Here is a 20,747-nt window from a genome sequence, read left to right as displayed (position 1 = left end):
TTTAGCAATTAATTTCTTACAAAATTATGAATTGCGCATTTCATAATGAGTTTTTGTTAACGAGTTATAAAATTCATAAGCAAAACAGAAATTTGTCTTAAAATAATCACATTTCAACCTTTAATATCTTTTAAATGGTGAGGTTTACGAAAAAATTGTAAGAGATCTTTTTTGTAGAGCGTTCAATTTCCTACAAGTATATGAGGAGAGATATTTTTAACGAACACTTGATAGAGAGATATGATTTTTTTTTTCTAATACTGAGGAAAAAATCGAAAACTGTAAAGCGGAGAATCTTCCTATTAAAATTAAGAACTCATATTAGGAGAGAATTTTCTGGAGATGTCTAGCAACCTATTTTTCAGAGTATAAAGTTAAAAAAAATAGTAAATTTTTTGACGCACCCTATTGATTATTATTTGCATCTCACCTATGTCAATGTCAGGGATTATTGATACCGAGACTCACAAACTGAAACACATTGCTTCAAAAAACAGTAATATACACTTTTTGTAAAAATTTCAGATTAGTAAGTTTAGTTTTTGTGTATATTTTATAAAACAGCAAAAATAATGATCTGAACACATAAATAGTTTTACTTACCTTTAGTTACATATGTAGTACATATGTGGAATTTAAAAAACAAATTCGATTTATAATAAAATTACATTTGAAATAAATAGTTTATGAAAATAAAGGAATCTTTGTAAGAACAGGGGTGCCAGACATGAACTGATCCCTTCATAATGCATAAAGAAATTATTCAATTTCTAAACCCCTTAAAGCCGTATTGCATTGGATCCCTTGACAGGCAATGATTTATTATTTTGCATCGAATATGATCCTACTATAGACAAGGTTTAAATGCAGTTTAAGAAATGAATTATAACTCGATTATCTACAGAGTGACCCATTTGAAAGCGGGCCACCCACATAACATTTTTATTTATGGAGCGATTTTGACGAAATTTTTTTTGAAATGTAGAGGGGGGAAAAGTGTATTTTGGAGCTAAGCCCCGTCCAGTTCTTTTTTAAACTAAGGCCTACTAGATAACATTCAGAGGCTGAAAAATCCAGAATCCATATTAGCGATTTTTTTAGAAAAAATCTGCGTACGCCACTGGATTTGGCTTCCCCTGAAATGGATCTGTACCAAATTTCATGAAAAAATATTCAACATTAACGATTCTGCAGCTAAATTTCTGTCAAATTGTTTATTATGCATAAAGAAATTTTTTATTTAGTAACCCATGCGATAATAAATCAATCACAACAAATATTTAATAACACGTTTAATAGACATCATTATACCAAAATACAATGAAACAGACATAAAAATGAGCGATAAATTAACATAAAATTTACAAAAAATACAATAAAATAAAATTAACACACATGGATTAAATTAAATTCTGGAATTTTCAACTAAATCTTCATTTAATTGAATTCATTTATTGTATTGTTTTTGAATGTGTGCCATAACATTAGACAATTGATGTGTTGTAATTTCAGCGCATGCCTATCTTCTTCTTTCGCGCAGTTCTTCTGCATTCATTGGACGAGTGTAGTAAACTTTTTCTTTAATGAACCCCCATAAAAAAAATCTAGGAGAGGCAACATTTACAAAAATATTCATTCAATTAAATGGAGATTTAGTTGAAAATTCCAGAATTTAATTTAATTCATGTGTGTTAATTTTATTTTATTGTATTTTTTGTAAATTTTATGTTAATTTCTCGTTCATTTTTCTGTCTGTTTCATTGTATTTTGGTATAATGATGTCTATTAAACGTGTTATTAAATATTTGTTGTGATTGATTTATTATCGCATGGGTTACTAGATAAAAAGTTTCTTTATGCATAATAAACAATTTGACAGCAATTTAGCCGCAGAATCGTTAATGTTGAATATTTTTTCATGAAATTTGGTACAGATCCATTTCAGGGGACGCCAAATCCAGTGGCGTACGCAGATTTTTTCTAAAAAAATCGCTAATATGGATTCTGGATTTTTCAGCCTCTGAATGTGATCTAGTAGGCCTTGGTTTAAAAAAGAACTGGACGGCGCTTAGCCCCAAAATACACTTTTCCCCCCTCTACATTTCAAACAAAATTTCGTCAAAATGGCTCCATAAATAAAAATGTTATGAGGGTGGCCCGCTTTCAAATGGGTCACTCTGTATGTATATAAGCAATATTTTTTTTATTTGCCTTTTAAAAATTTTTGTTAAGCAAAAGTGCAACTAACATTTATACAAAAAATGTATGTAATAGTGTTAATTAGCGTAAAAAGATTTAATAATTTTTTTTTAAGTCTCCAAGAAATATTTTAAATATTATCTAAGTATTTAAGGGTGATTTGATTTCAATACAAAATATAGAGAAACATTTTTTATTTACTGATGCTATTTACAATATACAACAATTAAAAACATAAAAGTTAGCTTCCGACGAAGCTGCTCCCTTTGGGAGTTTTTATGAAAATAAAAATACCGTTACACATCAAGCAGAAATTTTTACCGTTTCTTTACTTAAGTAGTATTGGGTTATGGTGTTTCGTATAATAATACTGTGGATATATACAATGTCTGGTATATAAATTTTTCCGATCTATTCAAAAGTTTATAAAAATTAAAATCTACATTCTTTTCTTAACATTTAAGAATGACGCTAACTTTAAAACTACTTTTGTCTAAATAAATAAAATTGTTCTTTTGAAACAAAAGTAATTCTATGAAAGCCAATTATACAATTATTACACAACACAGATCTAAAAGACCTACCAAATTCCTTTTAAGGCGTCTATGATAACATGTCCTAATTCAAGGATATTCAGAAAAATTACTACTAATAGTTTTCTGGATGATGGTAATCCGTGTTTATATAGTTAGGCAACAGGTTGAAAGGGATTTTAGTATAAATAAGAATGACAGACAAATGTCACCATCTAACATTGTCAAACATAACGTTAACTAGTTGTCTAACTATGAGTATACAGACAAGGATTCCAAAACAAAATATGACTTCCTCGCCTCTTAGTGTCCAATACAGCAATAAATAATCATATACACGATTTACACCGATTTAACAAAGATTACATTTATACTGCACATTTCTGAAAAATACAGGATACGAGGGGGGACCCAAAATAACCCGACGAAATTCGTCAAATGCGCCGCTCTTGTAGTTTGGACTTCTCCCACTAGATGGGTGTTACAGTCTGCCAAGTGGCGTTGCTTGAGACGGTTATAGCAAGCCTGAGACAGTTTTCGTGTAACGACTATTTCTTCAATTTCTTAAAATGGTTAATTGGCATTGAAATTTTGTTTTCTGCTATGTAAAGTGCATCGGACAGCTTATACCGGGGGTTCCTAAATAAGTGTCGCAACGGAAAACGGTAAATTCCTCTTCTATTTTTCTCTCCGGGCTTTCGTTTCCGAGATACACGGTGTCAAAACTTGTCAGTGTCAAACTAATTTTTTTTAGTTTATTCTTGCCAATATCTTAGGAACTGTTTGAACTACAGGACTGAGCTTTTGTGAACAAAAACAAACACTTTGCTAACATTTCAAAAATCTTTTGTATTTCAAAAAATAGTAATAATTAACAATTTTTAACGAAATTTAACATCAGTTTTTGTAAATTTTAGTCGTTAAAGTGATAAAAAATTATTTTTAAGTCCTATCTGTTGTTAAATTTCGTTAAAATTGTTATTACTACATATTTTTTGAATTACAAAAGCTTTTCGAAACGTTTGTTTTTGTTCATAAAGTCATTTTTCTTGAAAACTGTTGACTTTAGAGCAATCAGAATTTGCCGTCAAATGTCAATTTTTCCAGTGGCGTAAAAGTTAGGGGGGAAAAACCCTTATGATACCTTAAAATCTCCACCACTGGCACGTCCAATGAATTCGAGGATGCGAAAAAGTAGCTATTAATAGTGGAAATGTGTGTACAAAAGCTCAGTCCTGTAGTTCAAACGGTTCCAAAGATACTGGAAAAAAACTAAAAAAAAATAAAGTTTTGACACCGTGTATCTCGAAAACGAAAGCCTGGAGAGAAAAATGGAAAAGGAAATCAATGTTTTTTTTTTTTTTTTTTTTCAAGAGGAATTTACAGTTTTTCGTTGCGACATTTATTTAGGAACACCCTGTACACAGAACATGCCTTGAAAAGAACTCAAATGTACGAGTGAAAAGAAAATCGAAGGCGGCACTGCAAGGCATCGGAAAGGACGAGTACAAAAGGTGTTTCCCGCAATGGTAAAAACCTTTGTATCAGTGTATTAGTATTAACGGAGAGTGCTTCAAAGGTGACTAACATTTGGAACACAAAAAAAATCTATTTTTTTAAAAACGGTGTCCGGTTATTTTAGGGTTCCCCCCCCTCTCATATATCGTTAAAACACTGTGCCTTGTTCCATATCATAAAATCTAATCATGTTCCTTTCTGGAATTGAATTTGATGTAAATATCCAGCAGACTAACCGGAGTGACTAATTTTTTATTTAATCTATAAGGCATAACAAAAAACAAAGAAAACTATTCTTTTATATGGAAAAAAAAAAGAAAATATATATTTCTGTGTATTAGAATACTAAAAATACTTGTATGTTTACCTTATGTATTGTTTGTTAAAGACAATTTTTATCCTTATTTCTTCTAAAGGCTTTCTAACGGTCATCACTTCCCAAATAATAAAATTATCACAATGACTTCTACATTTCTCATGAAATCACACCGACTCGCTGTTACCAGCCGACGATTGACTTAGATCGACAATTATCTCACCTACTCAAATCTTACTGCTCCTCCTTTGCGTAAAATTCAGTGTTGAACCTCGTGGTCAAAATATAAACGACCGCTTCGTACGTCGACATCATAATCGCTGTGTTTGGTATCTGTCTCACTAACTGAGTCGTTAGACCTCTGTAAATACCCCTGAAACCCTCCTCCTTGTAGACGAGTCCCAAAGTTTGCCAGAAGGCCGTGTATTTTGAACCCTCCTCGCGCAGTCGCGTTCTGGCGACCTCGTGGGGGTAAGCTATGCAAGAGGCTACCGTTTTAGAAATAGCCCCGGCCATCATGAACTCGAGGAAGTCCTTGGAACTCTTCTCGTCGGTGACATGCGACCTGTGCGCCATTAATTCGGCCTTTATGGCTTCGTAGATCACGAAATGTACAATGGTTTCCGAGATGCCCATGTAAGAGGCTGTTATGCCTTTGTAAAAACCTAGAATGCCCTGAAATTTAAAGTCTTGTAAGATTTTTTTATCTTTCTCGTAACCTTTAAAAATAATATGAATGTGCCGTGATAATTTATTTATGATATACAGGGTGTTCTCAAAGTTGAGTCATTTATTTTAACAGCAGCAGTAGAACTTGTAAAAAAAGTCAATTTACCAAAAATTGTTTATATAAAAGTTGACAAATAAAGCAATTATTAACAATTTAAAAACTTTATAATACAAACCTGATTTGTTGTCATTTTCGACCACTCCGTTGTAAAAACATAAATTGTTTGTTTATTACTGATACTAGGTATGCCTTTTTCTTGTAGTTGCACAGTTTTGAGTACGCTTTTTGATTTGACAGTGCTAAATAATTCGTACAGTAGTGCGTGATATTATTTTTGATTTGTTGGTGTTTTGTGCAATAAAAATGGAACATGTTAATGAAAACAATGAACTAGTGGACGTAATATTAACTTACAGGGAGTGTCAACAAAATGCAACTGCAACATGTCACTTGTACGTGGAAAGGTTTCCTTTACGAAATCATCCTAATTTAGTTATAAGACTCCGCGACACAGGGTATTTAAAGGAACGAGGAAATTTTGGTAAATCGACTTTTTTATTAGTTCTATGAGCTGTTAAAATAAATGACTCAATTTTGAGAATACCCAAAAGATAGTCATTAATAGTCAATGTAACACTGCGTGTTAAAAATATTTGTCCATAAAAAAAAAGATAAAATCAAAAATCATTTCTATAAAGTTAGCATGAAATAGAATATGCAACACTGAAAAATGTATTTTATTTTTCAGCAGCGTCTTCGTATCAAATCTAGATGGCAGTGTCAACAATAGCCAATTGTATTGGATTTTCAAGTTTTTGGAAACGCCTGAAGATGAAAACTTAGTCGATTACTTACACTGATTATTTCAGCTAGGAAATAATAATAAGAGTCTGTTTAAGGGCCAATATCAGTAATTAGCACATTTTTCACATTCAAGTATTTCCAAAGCTTTCTAGTTTTTGAACTGAAACGGAAATATCATATATTTAAAATCAAGTCTATATAAAAAATTATGTTACTCTATATCGATAAAATTTTAAATATAGGCGTTTAACATGGCTGATTAAGGTTATGTAATTTAAAAAACCCAAAGAAAGGCAATCAATGTTGTTAAATAAACATCAGAACATCATTGTTAAGTAAACATCAGAACATAGCATATTTAAAAAAATTAAATTAGTTGATTTATCAAATATCATAGCATGCAACGTGCTAAAGCGATTTTCCCAAAAATCACAGCAGGATTGCCAACTCGATCATCATAATTGATTCAGTAGACATGATACACTATATACAAGACATCCCAGAAATAAGTGCCAAAATTTTAACAACTCATTTAACTCATCAAAGTCTAATAATTTCTATAAGCTTATCCAATATTTCTTCTTATTAACCCTTTCGCTGCGCAATACGTCTGAACATAGCAACCGCGCCGTGCGCGAAACTTTATCGCGTGCGAATATATACGTCCGGAGCAGTTAGACCACTTATAGTTTTACATTATGTTGTGTTAAATTACCATTTACGATAAATTTTACGATTTTATTTTGAATAAAATACAGTATATGTACTAAATAGAAACTGAAAGAAACATGAACAATCTTGGTATCATTACCAGTACCTCTTTCCATAAAAATATTTGTCACAATCGGTATAAGCTCGCCCGCAAAAATTCGCCACTAATGCGCATGGTTGCGTATATATATAGGGTTTGAGCAGCCTGATCCAATTTAACTATTCATGCGAATTAATCCGTCTGGAGCAGTTTGAGCCCTATAAATTTTTAGCGAATATATACGTCTAGAGCAGTGAAAAGGTTAAAATAACACTAATGGATCATTACACCTTCCGTTATATCAGATCGGTTAGATGGTCGAAAGTATTTATACCGTTTAAGTAACATCTTAAATGATTTACTGCTAAGGCTGCTATGGAAAAAGGACCAAAATGAACATCAGGGCGAGCTTAGGGGTTCTGATAGCGCGCCAGGCCCCATAGAGCCTAATCCGACAACAACAAGTATGTCGATTATTCCTAGCTGAGGAGGTACAACGTATATTCGTAACTGGCGGTAACCAGGTACCTAGGTCACGGTATAACAATACGGTATACAAAACCATTGTACTTTAAACTTAGTTATTATCTTTTCATAACTTTTAAGTTAATACCCATTGTACAAAAATAATATTTTACGATTTTTATGAGGTTTATAAAAGCACACAAATTGCTCCCAATTTATAGATTAGATTAACATCCGTAAAAAAACAACGAAGGTAAAATATTTTTAAACAAACAGAGCCTTAGAATAGAAATTGCAAAACCTTAAAAATAATAATATGCGTGAGACTTACCGATGTAGCATATATCCTTCGAACGACTTGCATAGCAGTCACATCACTATTCCTAGTTAAATCTAACTGGAGACGGGTCTTAACGAACCATATGGGGTTAGTCAGGGTGCTGGCCATGAAGCCCGCGCAAGACGCAGAGCAAACATGTACTATGGGCGAGTCCGCCGGGAGGAAGCTATTCCAAAACACCTTCGCCTGGGAGTACGTGCAGAAGTATACAGCTCGGGAAGGCGCCACGCCCACCAGGTTAGGCCCAAGACCTAAGAAAAAAATATATAAATTTATAATTTACATTTTATAATAGATTTTATAATAATAGCTCCAACAGCAGATGTAAAAAAGTGAAAATAAATAGATTTCGTTACAAAAATGTGTTTAAAATTCAACTGTTTTCAAGATATAGTTCTAGTTGGACAAAATATATTGATATTTGGGTAAATCTCTGAATTCGATATCCTGCTTTGTTTAAAATTTGTATTTTATGCTAGAATATTGCTCTGCCACATCAATTTTAGTTTAATACAGAATGTCAGTGACAAACAACCGTTGGTAAAGAGAAAAGATTTTTCACCACTGTCTTAAATTAAAAAATGGTCTTTTCCCAACACTCATCATTAATAGATAGATTCAAGCCTTTTGAAGCCAACACAGATTGGAAACAGACACAAAATACATATTTTTAATTTTTATCTTCTTTTACAAAACTTATTATACACGTCTTTTCATTTCTTTTTCAATTTTTAAAATTAGAATATTTGGAAGGATAAAAAACTTAAAATTCATATTTAATTTCAACTAGAAAATTTAATCTAATAAATACCTACATATTTTAATTTTCTGTTTATTAAATCAATGTCTTTACTTCTTTATTTATCATTTGAATCAATAATATAATTAAAATACATTTGTCATTAAAGACACAGCAAAATAGTAGCAAAAAATCAAATAAACAACACTCAAAATAATTAACAATTATTCAAAATGCTTTCTGTATATTTTATCAAAAATTGGCTCCCGATATTTTTAAAATTGTTCCAAATTGGTAACAATTCAAATCACATGCGATTGATGTTATGGAAATTCTAAAAATGTATCCTCATGATCAGTGGCAGTTTCTATATAAGGTCATATGGTCGATGACCTCCCATATAAATATATGATAATAAAGAGATATTCAATGTATTACTAGAAATTGGCAAAAATTTATATTTTTAAGAATCTATTTGCATTTTTACTGTAACAAGAATACCTAAAAACAATACATTCATTAGTGTCATGAAATAGAAAGATAATAAGGGTGCGGTATTGTCCTAATACATTTGAATCGACACACAACAGACCCAATAGTAGAAAATGAGCATTGTTCTTCAATTTTGAGAAGAAGTCAGAGTCAAAAAATACAATGTGATAAGAAGGGTTAACTATTTCAGCTATGAGCAGAATAGAAGAGTTGTTGATAAAGCAGATAAACGATAAAATTAATGACCACTGTGCATCTCAAAAGGATTGATTTATGTATAAATATTATGAGGTATACACTGAGTTCGTAAAGTTTGGAATAAATTCGAAAAATCGTTACTGAAGGGTTTTGACAGGAAATGCTCGGACACGTCAACTTTAGTTTATAAAATGTCACTTTTTTTAGCAATCGACTTTTTTTTTGTTTTGTTTGTTTTTGATCTATGACGTCATCGGCAATTTTTTTAAATGGCAACCCATATTTTTTTCCACGGATTTCGATAGAGCACATTTTTCTGAGTACGAATATGTCAAAAACGCATGACCTTCAAGATGGAAGTTTTCGAGATATTCGGTTCCAAAGTTTCAAGAATGCATTATACAAGCGATGACAAAATACTAATCATTTATCAAGGAAGTGCTGGAAAAATTACAGTTTTGATAGTTGAAGTTTGTTCTCGCAAGTTTGTGTTTTAAACTGTCTATTATCTCGAAAACTTCCATCTTGAAGGTCGTACGTTTTTGACATAATATTCATGCTCCGTAACTGCTCATAAAATTTTCGATTCTTTCCCTTTCACTCAAATGACGGACCATTTTCAAATAAAATGAATTCTGATAGAATAATGATTAATCAACTTAAAATAAAACACAAACTTGCGAGGACAAACTTCAACTATCAAAACTGTAATTTTTCCAGCGGTTCCTTGATAAATGATTAGTATTTTGTCATCGCTTGTATAATGTATTCTTGAAACTTTGGAACCGAATATCTCGAAAACTTCCATCTTGAAGGTCATGCGTTTTTGACATATTCGTACTCAGAAAAATGTGCTCTATCGAAATCCGTGGAAAAAAATATGGGTTGCCATTTAAAAAAATTGCCGATGACGTCATAGATCAAAAACAAACAAAACAAAAAAAAAGTCGATTGCTAAAAAAAGTGACATTTTATAAACTAAAGTTGACGTGTCCGAGCATTTCAAATGTCAAAACCCTTCAGTAACGATTTTTCGAATTTATTCCAAACTTTACGAGCTCTGTGTATTAACATTTTAAAAATTGACTTCCCATTTCTAGATTCTCAAACCACCACTGCCTGTATGTACTTTAGACCGGAATTTCTTGAAAACGGTTTGATATATTCAAAATTAAACAAGTGCATTTTTTATTTCTTAATAATCAATCGGTACCTTCCAATTTGTTTGCTTAAGTAAGGTAAAAATAAAAAAGTAATAGTAACCCTCTAAAACTACTCCTCACGAAACGTGAAATTTATATAAGATGCTCGAAAGGAATTTTCATAAAATATATCTACCATCTCCCTTAAAAGGGGTATATCTCCCAAGTTTGAAATTTGCTGGAAAAAGTACCTTTTTTTATGTGCTACAAAATTCGGTAGACAGATTATCAAGATAAAATCTGACACGCATATACCGACACCAATTTGTTTTAAAAAAGATAACGGAAGTGATATTTCATTAAAAAATTATTACCTTTGAACAACGCCATGGGCCCCTCATGCTGTATAATATGCCTGAGACACTGGACGATGCTGAGCGTTTGGATCTGGGACGGCGGGGAAGTGTAACCTGAAAGAGCCACAACTTGAGGTCGGCTGTACCAAGAAGAGGTCCACAACCTACGCCTCTGGTCGGGAACAGTTCGACATGTCGTTTTGGGCAATGGGCTCTCTCCTGGGATGTTGGAGAGGTCGCGCACTATTACGAAGCTATTCCTGGAAGACTGCTGCCTGGTCTTGACCACCTCCAGGGGGCAGGTTACTATGGCACCTGTCGTTCCGGCAACTCTAAAAACAGAGATATTATTTCATTATCTCTAAATATCTAAACGAAAAGGTTTAAAACATCAATCTAATATCTATTGCAATGTCAAAATGGCTCTAGAAACAATTTTGTGAAAACAATGACGAGTGTGAGTTGAAGTATGGTATGGTACGAATTTAGTAAAACAGCTGTATTTGAACTTTTTACATCCTATTAAAATATGTTTCAATACTCACAATTCATCACTATATATGTATAAGTGCCAATTTTACTCAAATGGATGCATCGGGAAGTATTTCAATTGCTATGAAAAAACAAGAAAGAACAAATATAAAAAGCAAGTGTTCCTTCTAGCACTTATTAATTTTTTAATTTATACATTTTTGATTTTGTTTTATAATTTTTAAAATTCGCAAAAAAATACAGCTACATCTTTAAATAATTTTTTATTATATATATATATATACATATTATATTTGTATAACAGACCAGTGGTGTGCAACCTAAGTTGCAACCATTATTTCCATATACAGGTTGTTTGTAAATAAGTGCAAAATATTTTTTATTTATTTTTAATATTTAAGGGGTGGTTCCCGAAGTTATTTTGTGAAAAAAAGTTCATATAAACATAGGTCGAAATATGCTTCATTTCCGAGATACAGTGTTTAAATTTTAATTTTTTATTTATTTCAATTAATTATTTCAAAGTTTTGAACATCCTGTATCTCGAAATCGAAGAATTTTTTACCCACATCCATATAATCTTTTTATTTTCAATGTTGAATTGCATTTTTCTTTGACCATAATAAAAGAGACTGTAATAAAAGATTAACGAAACCTACAATAAAATGTGTTTTATTTTTTCCTCAAACACGGTGTATCCTACTAAAAAATTGAAGTGATCAATTTCATTCAGAATTGATGGCGGATCTAAAAAGGTGGAATTCTCGCACGAACGCCACTGGTGCAAGTAGAAATATTCGGATCACCCAAAAATTGCACATTTATCCCTCCAAAGCGTTTTTCAAATTTCGAGTCAATATCTTTAAAACTGAAATAATTAAAATAAATAAAAAATTTAAATTTAAACACTGTATCTCGGAAACGAAGCATATTTCGACCTACGTTTATATTAACTTATTTAAGACCTTAAGAATTAACAAATTTCAAAACTATAATTTCCTCAAAATTGGTTATCCATTGCCTAATTTTGAAAGATTTTTATTCAAAATCTAATAAGATGTTATTCTAAACTCCTTCGTTTGGTCTACTGAGATGTTTATTTTAATTCAATTATGAAGCGTCAATTGTAACAGAAAGTAAAAAAACTGTTCCTGCAAAATTACCATTTCCTCAAACATGAATCCAGAAATATAAAATGAACAGAAAATAAGACATCAAATTATTGAAATAACGAGTAACATACTGGAAACTTACATTTTTTAATTTATAGGCATAATTTAAGCCCAAGACTAGAAAATTTATTCTATTTTAATTGCCAGTAAAGGTGAAATGATCTCAACAAAATCAATACAATATTATAGAGTACCTACTTTTAGAACTTGCATTATTTGGCTGAAACTAACATGTGGGGCAACACATATTAAATTATAAAACCGAGTTTCGAGAAACATAAAGAAATAGAAAAAATTGCCTTACTTTACACTTCAAACACACTTCAAACAACAAAATAGCATGACAAAATGTGTCTTATTTTAGCTTTTATGAAATTTACTTTATGTACTTATTATTGCTTCCATACTTTAACAACGCCAAAAATAATTTATTCAAAATCAGATAAGATGTTATTCTAAACTCCTTCGTTTGGTCGGAAGGGTTAATTGACAAGAGAAAGTAAAAAACTGTTCCTGCTTAATTGCCGTTTTCTCAACATAAATCCAGAAATATAAAGTGAGCAGAAAATACGACATCAAATTATTGAAATGACGAAGAATATACTGGAAACTGACATTTTTAATTTATAGGAACAATTTAAGCCTAAGACTAGAAAATTTATTCTATTATAATTGCCAGTAAAGGTGAAATAATCTCAACAAAGTCAATATCGAAATTATAGAGCAAGGGTCGGCAACTGGCGGACCGCGGTCCAGATCCGGACCGCGGAAGGTAAAATAATGGACCGCCAAAAATTTTTTGAAAATATAAATTACTCAAATAAATTATTTAAAAAATATTTTTTTACGTTTGAGTGCAACCCTTATAATTTTTTCTAGTATTTTACAATTGTGACTGATTTGAGTTCTTAATGTAAATGAAAATAAAAAATTAGTAAGAAATATGAATTTTTTCTGGACCTCGTTAAAAAATTTCAAAAGTATCCGGACCCCACCTAAAATTACTTGCCGACCCCTGTTATAGAGTACCTACTTTTAGAATTCGCATTAGGTACCTACTAAATTGTAAAACCGAGTTTCCAGGAACACGAAGAAACAGAAAAAAATGCCTTATTTAACCATGAAACAAAATAGCATGACAATAAAATGTATCTTCTAGTTTTTATGAAATTTACTTTATGTACCTATAATAATGCTTATTGTAAGGATAGATTTCTGAAAGCCTGCTATAAGACCCATTTCCCATTTCCCATCGTAAGCAACAACATTCGAATAATAGAACCAAAACTGGTTTTGATGTTAAAATTATGAGGTTTTAGTCTTGTTTATTCAGGGATTAAATAAATAACTGCGAAAATTAAGGGGGTGAGCGAATTCCCGAGCGATTTTTGGCTGATCCTGATGGGACAATTTGTTATAACGGTGTTTTGCTCATAATACTTTGTTAGTTGTAAAAGAGCAACATGAATTTTTATCATTTTGATACCTTTCTTTGGATCGATTAGAACCAAAAGGTATCTACGAAATTAACTTCTAAAATTAACGTTTGGTAATTAAACAATTAGTTGCAAAAAAAGAACGAAAGTAATTAACAAATACTTGAGCCACAACTTTACGGTCAATCAAATCGGCTTTTGACACACATTTTAGTCATTAGATTGACCGTCTTTTCCATAAATTTCATCAAAATCCACCGCTTTTTGCAATAATAATGCGCAATTTTCGAAAACTGACTTTTTCGCGTTCGACTTTTACTTTACAGTTAACAAATTGGTGAAATATACCTTTAGGTACCTTAAATTGTAGGTAATTTAATTACGTACAACATAAAATAACTAACATTCCGATAGGTCGTCTAGATTTTCATGTGCAGTAAAAAAAAAGTGAAAAATATGTAATTTGCCACTTATTTGCAATTTTCCAACTTCGCGTCACTTCTTTCGAGTTAGTTTTTTGATATTATTCTACATACCATCATAAAGTGCAATAAAATGTCTACTAACATATTTTTTAAGTTTTCAGGGTTTATGATCTAATTCGACTGGACTTAAAAAACAACGCATAGGTGGTGCAAGGAGAGTATTTTCTCTTCAATTAATTGTATCATTAGCCTAAGTATTTTGTCTCAGATATCCGATTTCGAAATAACTTTATATAGCAAAGCTACTTTAATTTTCACCGATTCTACAATCTTTCTCGATTTTTTTCTAGAACAGAACTGGGACAATTTATCAAAATTTTGCTCGCGTGACGCGATCTTTTTCTGGAGACACGCACAGGTCTAAATCAGATCTTAGGCCTGCCATGATGTTTGGCCGGATAATACATATACCAGACCCAGACACCGCGCCTAGCCGGAAGAAGATTATTTCATACCTATCCACTAAGCATGGACAATTATTTATGATGGAATGTCATTAAACCGTAATTAAATGCGATATAAACTGATAATTCATATTCCATGTCAGGTAATAACAAAAACAATCCATTTAAAACAACTACGAGCTCATATCGGGATTTTTATTTAATTTACCTTTCGCTCATCAGCTTGAGTATATTGAAATAATCATTGACGCACTTAGAGGCCTCTATCGCCACTACTTCCCGTTAAATTTTATTAATATTAGATAGTAATATGTTGCGGTTAAATATACATATAGTTAAACAGAAACTTTGAGTCGTGATAAAGCTTTTTATTTGTTTAAGAAACGCAGTAGACTCCTATTTTATTCTAAAACATTTACATACATAGGTATAACGCAATCTTTCCAACAAGGACTTAAAGCAAAAATTGCGAAGACATAATATATATTTTTTGAAAATCATTGTGGCATAATCATTATTTGTTAGATAAGATAATAAAAACGCAATATGTATATTGTTTTTTCAGCTTGTAATCAATTTCGATATAATTGGTATTTAAACATTATTATTTTTTATATTCGCTTTACGTATGCGTAGCTATAAAACTATCTAGATATTACAGTTAAATACATTGAGATTATATTAAAAACACACACAATATTCTATAGGACTTACAATAATTAGCTTTACGCGTAATTAATAATTTTTAATACTTAATCCATAAAAAATAGGAAGTTAAAAACAATCTTAACTCTAAAGCTTGGGATGAATATATAATCACAGGTGAAGATTGCGAAAATTATGAGGGCAGGTTCAAAATAATGAGAAAAATATCATATTAGGAAATGGAAATTTTATATAGAAAATATTTTAAGAATCAAATAACGATTGAAATAAGGATGCTATTATAAATAATTCTCTAAAATTGGTAGCAGCAAAAGGCAATAAATTAAGGTCAATATTTCATCTTACCACCATTGCATAAATTTGATATTATCAAGGCCTAGATCTGGATTCGCTATAAATCATAGTGTTTGCAACACTGTATTATAATATAGGCTATAACGGCGGCAAATAAAAGAATGAAAAACAAATAATGCTTAAACACCTACGGAAATATGTATGTTAGGCAATAAAGGAACGACAATATTCTCTGTTTACAGTTTATTAAATACAAAACATATTTATAGTTTCAGATAACTTCAATATCTAAAAAGCAAAATTGAAAACATAAAAGTAGGTGAGGCGCATTTAGTTTAAACAATGACCTTGATGTTATCTATATTTTGGAAACATATGTATACTGCACCAAATAATAATTTAAGGCTAGAATTTAACCGTCTGAACAACAAATTTGAATCATGGTAGGTAATTTAAATATTTACAAACTGATAGCGAAAGGAGCATTATATATTTCAGTATAGGTAATATATCGATTCGAAATTTGAGCAACAGTCCTTTAAGAAATTCGCAAAACATGAACATAAAAAAAATTGAGAAAAATAGTTTAAGACAATTCAAGTGCTCTACTACATACAGGGTCGGAAAGTCCCCATGGTTCATCGGCCGTTACGTGAGAGCGATAAAGAAAGTCATAGAAATCCGTGCGATAGAGAAAGATGGCTATAATGAAGGCGTCTAATAGTCGCCGCCCATTTCGCCCTTCCACAAATAAGATCCACTTCTTATTTGTAGAAGGGCGAAATGGGCGGTGACTATTAGACGCCTTCATTATAGCCATCTTTCTCTGTCGTACGGATTTCTATGACTTACTTTATCGCTCTCACGTAACAGCCGATGAACCATGGGGACTTTCCAACCCCTGTATTACGTGAGAGCGATAAAGAAAGTCACAGAAATCCGTGCGATAGAGAAAGATGGCTATAATGAAGGCGTCTAATAGTCACCGCCCATTTCGCCCTTCCACAAATAAGATCCACTTCTTATTGTATATGTTTAACACATTTAGTTGCTGTGAAAAAAATACAGTATCCTAGAAGTAGAGGTACAAAAATTTTAAGCAAGTATTTAACTATTAAATTACAATACATCTTGTCTGTTTTTTATACCTATCAAAATGGAACCAAATGGAATCATTTTTACGATTTAGGAATCATTATTTACGATTTAGGAATTACATATTACTTAGATGTTTTTGATATGTTTTACATAAAAAAAAACAAATTTTATTGTACTTTTTTCTGTTTATTATTAACTCAATTAAAAGTTTTGACTTATGCTCCAGTGGCGGGTAACAAAAATTAAAAAATTATGTTATCTTAAAAATTAAAGAGTTGTTGCTTTTAATAAATGCGTGGTTCTAATTTTGACACTTATTTCTGAGACACCCTGTATATATAATTGTGACAGTGGTAGTGTTTATTGACCATGTTAGATTATAGGAAAAATCTATATAGCCAGTCAAAACAAAAATATGTATTTAATGACGTATTTGTTTTTTACTATTAATTGTGAATTTGTTATTAAATAATTTATTAGTGATTAGCATTTAAAAACATGTTTAACTCACCCTTTTGACTGTTTATAACAAGTATTGTTGGCTATAAGCCAAGAAGGCAGCTTATTTAATATTTTATAAGAACCCACTTCATTGCAGACGAAAAATTATTAAAATATTTTGGTATTTACATAATCGTGGTTTTTGAAGCTTTTTTTTTCATCTCAGATATTAATTTGAAATAAAGTGCGAAAAAATAACATTACAGCCTTTCAAAAATCACTAAAAAATGTATGAAATATTTTGGTTCCATTAATTTTTTCAGGTAATAACTATATAACATTATTTTTTTTAAATGTGAAAACATCAGTAAATTAAAAAAAATAAAGTCATCGAAATAGATTGAGGACAGACAATAAATATTTCTGATATTTCAATAATTAATCTGCAATAGGGGAGAATTCAACCACGGGTTTTAGGTTTCTAGAGAGTATCAGCGTGTAAATTATTTAAACTATTGTTTAGCTCATTCAATTGAACCAAATTGGCGCAATGTTCTCTGCAAGGTTATAGCCTACCAAACAGTTTCAATATTTAAAAATATGGAAAAGGGTGACGAGTGTAAACATTTTTTTTATTGCGCAAAATGCGTTCCATTAGGCAACAATTATAATTTAATCATGCACGACCTTCACGGTCGTGTAGAAAAATGTAGTCTTCGGAAAATTACCTATACAGGGTGTCTCATAATTAGCTGCCAACCCTGAACAGGCCGATTCTATGATCAAAACTAAGTAAAAAAGTTCATATGAACATGGGTCCGGAAATGCTTCCTAAGGGCACAGGGACCCATTGAAGAGGGAGGAATGGAAATCATTTTTTTTTGCAATATCTCTCAATCGCGTTGTGATAAATGAATGAAATTTGGTATACACAGCTAAATTTTGATGAGCAATTTGATGGACTAATCCATTTATTTCCACAAGGTCCATTGGGGTGGGTACGGGGGGGCCCTTGGTACTTTGCGTGTGTAACTTTTTCATCTTTGACTTTTTAACAAATTGGACAGCAAATTCCGTTTTCCCGAACTGTTTTACGTTAAAAAGGTACTCTTGTTTCAAATCGTTATCTTTAACGGTTTCTGAGAAAATCGCTCTTGAATTAATCCCACTTTGGTCAATTTCATAGTAATTTAAACAAAAAAAAATATTTTGTTTCAATTTAATCTAGTTTTAATAAAAAAATAATAATAAAAAATTAAATTAAATAAAAATTAATCCTTTAAATGGAAAAGAGAGGAAAGGAAAATTATTATTATTATTTTTTGTTTAAATTACTATGAAATTGACCAAAGTGGGATTAATTCAAGAGCGATTTTCTCAGAAACCGTTAAAGATAACGATTTGAAACAAGAGTACCTTTTTAACGTAAAACAGTTCGGGAAAACGGAATTTGCTGTCCAATTTGTTAAAAAGTCAAAGATGAAAAAGTTACACACGCAAAGTACCAAGGGCCCCCCCGTACCCACCCCAATGGACCTTGTGGAAATAAATGGATTAGTCCATCAAATTGCTCATCAAAATTTAGCTGTGTATACCAAATTTCATTCATTTATCACAACGCGATTGAGAGATATTGGCAAAAAAATGATTTCCATTCCTCCCTCTTCAATGGGTCCCTGTGCCCTTAGGAAGCATTTCCGGACCCATGTTCAGATGAACTTTATTACTTAGTTTTGATCATAGAATCGGCCTATTCAGGGTTGGTAGCTAATTATGAGACACCCTGTATACGTGAATATAGTTTTAATTTCTATAAGGTTTTAGTATGACTGGAAAATGTACTACTGTCGACTCATTAGTACCTAAAGCGTATGAAACTAAACTCTATTCGAAATTGAACTTGAAATCTTGTTGCGGTGTATTAAAAACACATTCAAAATTACTCACAACCCCACCCCACAAGACAAAAAAATCAGATTTAAGGACAGTTAATAGATGAGTTACTACATGATTTTATAATTTGCAAAGCCTGATGCCAAAAAAATTATTTAAGAAGCGACTATTATTCGCTTATTTTTCCGGAGTGAGTTTTTCGTACTGAGACATGTATTATTAGAATTTCTCCACGAAAATAAAATTTTCCATGCTTTCGTAAAATTGTGGGATTCATTTAAAAATATATCTTTGACTGTACAATAATCAATGTTAAATACACTCAAACTGATTGCCAGTGGCAATGATAAAATTTATTAAGGATAAAAATAGGTATTGTAATTTTATTATTACTGTGCGTGCTTGTAAATAATTTACCGTTTTATGCATATAAGTAAACAACTCCGAAATGTAAACAACTTTAATTTTACCCAGTACATCGTCTCAATGATTTATATATATAACGTAATTATTACTCGACTAGATAAGTGGTATCACATTCACAAAGCGTGTAGAAAAATTATGCAATATTTGTATATGATCGAAGATTTATATGCACATATTTCCTATAAATAGCTTGTATATCACTGAATACAATAATACAAACAATTATATCAATAACAAATAACTATTCCTCAATCATGCAAAATAATGCGTAAACAGAAGGAAGCATCTAATCTAGAAACTTATGGATTAAAACAGCTGATTAAATATTGTCAAATTAAGCTTAATGTCAATCAAATTTACACAAAAAAAAATCTAAGTCGCGGGTTATTTATAGAGTGCAAGTTGACAAATGTAATTATCAGGCGCCAAGTTATGTGTTTATGTGTATACCGGAAGGTTTTCGCCAGCTTACGGTTTAATTATTACATAATTATTCGAAAATTTAAGGTTAAAGGTGAATATAAATAGGCAAATAAAAAGTACATACCCCCCAGCAACCAGGTGGATAACAGTATCCCGCTGACTTTGACTCATATCTAATTTCACAGAAATTTTTATAAAAATCAGTCTATAGTCATCTATCTACAGTGTTCTTGACATTGGTTTTCACTGTACTTGATCGGCAAATTGTTGATGTCAACGGATTTAAATAACACGCATTTTCGGTGGGTGTACTACCACCGTAACAGGGGTTCAGATTTGTTCATTTTGGGGAAGTTTACAATTATTTTGTCTTACAATTTGAACGTCTACGTGACCATATCCTCGTAACTCACTGAACAACCACTGGACATGATTTCTTGAATATTTTGACAATAAAGGTGAATTTAGCTTGTGATCTCCCCCCTCAAACTTGTACCATGCTTCGATCACGTGGTGTTGTTTACCCGGTATATTTGCCCTAATTTCGAAATATTTGCACTTGGTTTAAAGTAAAATCATAACTTAATTATTGAACACCACTGTATTATAATAAATCGCGATCACACAATTTAAAGCTCTAGTAGGGATATCGAGAAATTCTCGAGTACGTTACAGCTGCCATTTAATACGCACTTTTAAGTTTTCGTTTTCCATTTATTATTTAACTTGTGTTATATCGGAAACAGTTTAATTCTGATAATTTTATACGTAATTTAAACTTAATGTACTGTTTTAAGGCATGCGAAACAATCCATTTGAATCATAACAAGTACGACCACAGGCAACTTACAACGATAGACAAACGTCGACAGAACAGAAATAATGAAGCAAAAGGCAAGAACGATCCGCCCATCGTCGATTGCCCGGCAAGAGT

The 20,747-nt window shown here is 31.5% G+C and overlaps 1 protein-coding gene across 2 annotated transcripts; it reads right to left on the bottom strand.

Moving 5' to 3' along the window:
• Positions 1 to 4,100: 4,100 nt before the first annotated feature.
• LOC108915710 (mitochondrial carrier protein Rim2) lies at positions 4,101 to 20,614 on the bottom strand. Of its 2 annotated transcripts, XM_018721824.1 has the most exons (5): positions 19,938 to 20,614; positions 10,752 to 10,915; positions 10,602 to 10,697; positions 7,648 to 7,907; positions 4,101 to 5,241 (listed from the first exon to the last, which is right to left on the bottom strand). In XM_018721824.1, the coding sequence occupies exons 1-5, from the start codon at positions 19,982 to 19,984 to the stop codon at positions 4,801 to 4,803; spliced, it is 1,008 nt and encodes a 335-aa protein (XP_018577340.1). In that variant the 5' UTR covers positions 19,985 to 20,614; the 3' UTR covers positions 4,101 to 4,800. The 2 variants fall into 2 exon arrangements, with proteins under 2 accessions (XP_018577340.1, XP_018577339.1); XM_018721823.2 differs by having other exon boundaries at positions 10,602 to 10,915.
• Between the last annotated feature and the right edge of the window lie 133 nt (positions 20,615 to 20,747).

The sequence above is a fragment of the Anoplophora glabripennis genome, unplaced genomic scaffold (genome assembly GCF_000390285.2).
Source record: "Anoplophora glabripennis isolate ALB-LARVAE unplaced genomic scaffold, Agla_2.0 scaffold1094, whole genome shotgun sequence".
Taxonomy (NCBI): domain Eukaryota; kingdom Metazoa; phylum Arthropoda; class Insecta; order Coleoptera; family Cerambycidae; genus Anoplophora; species Anoplophora glabripennis.
The sequence above is the reverse complement of the archived record's forward strand: the minus strand, read 5'-3'. Positions and strand labels throughout refer to the sequence as shown.

Bases quoted from the DNA above. Each gene is read 5' to 3' on its own strand.
- LOC108915710 (XM_018721823.2), bottom strand. From the start codon at position 19,984: ATGAGTCAAAGTCAGCGGGATACTGTTATCCACCTGGTTGCTGGGGG. The intron at 10,916-19,937 runs GTATGTACTTTT...CTCTGTTTTTAG, and splicing joins ATCCACCTGGTTGCTGGGGG to AGTTGCCGGAACGACAGGTG. The intron at 5,242-7,647 runs GTAAGTCTCACG...TTTAAATTTCAG, and splicing joins GAAGGATATATGCTACATCG to GGCATTCTAGGTTTTTACAA.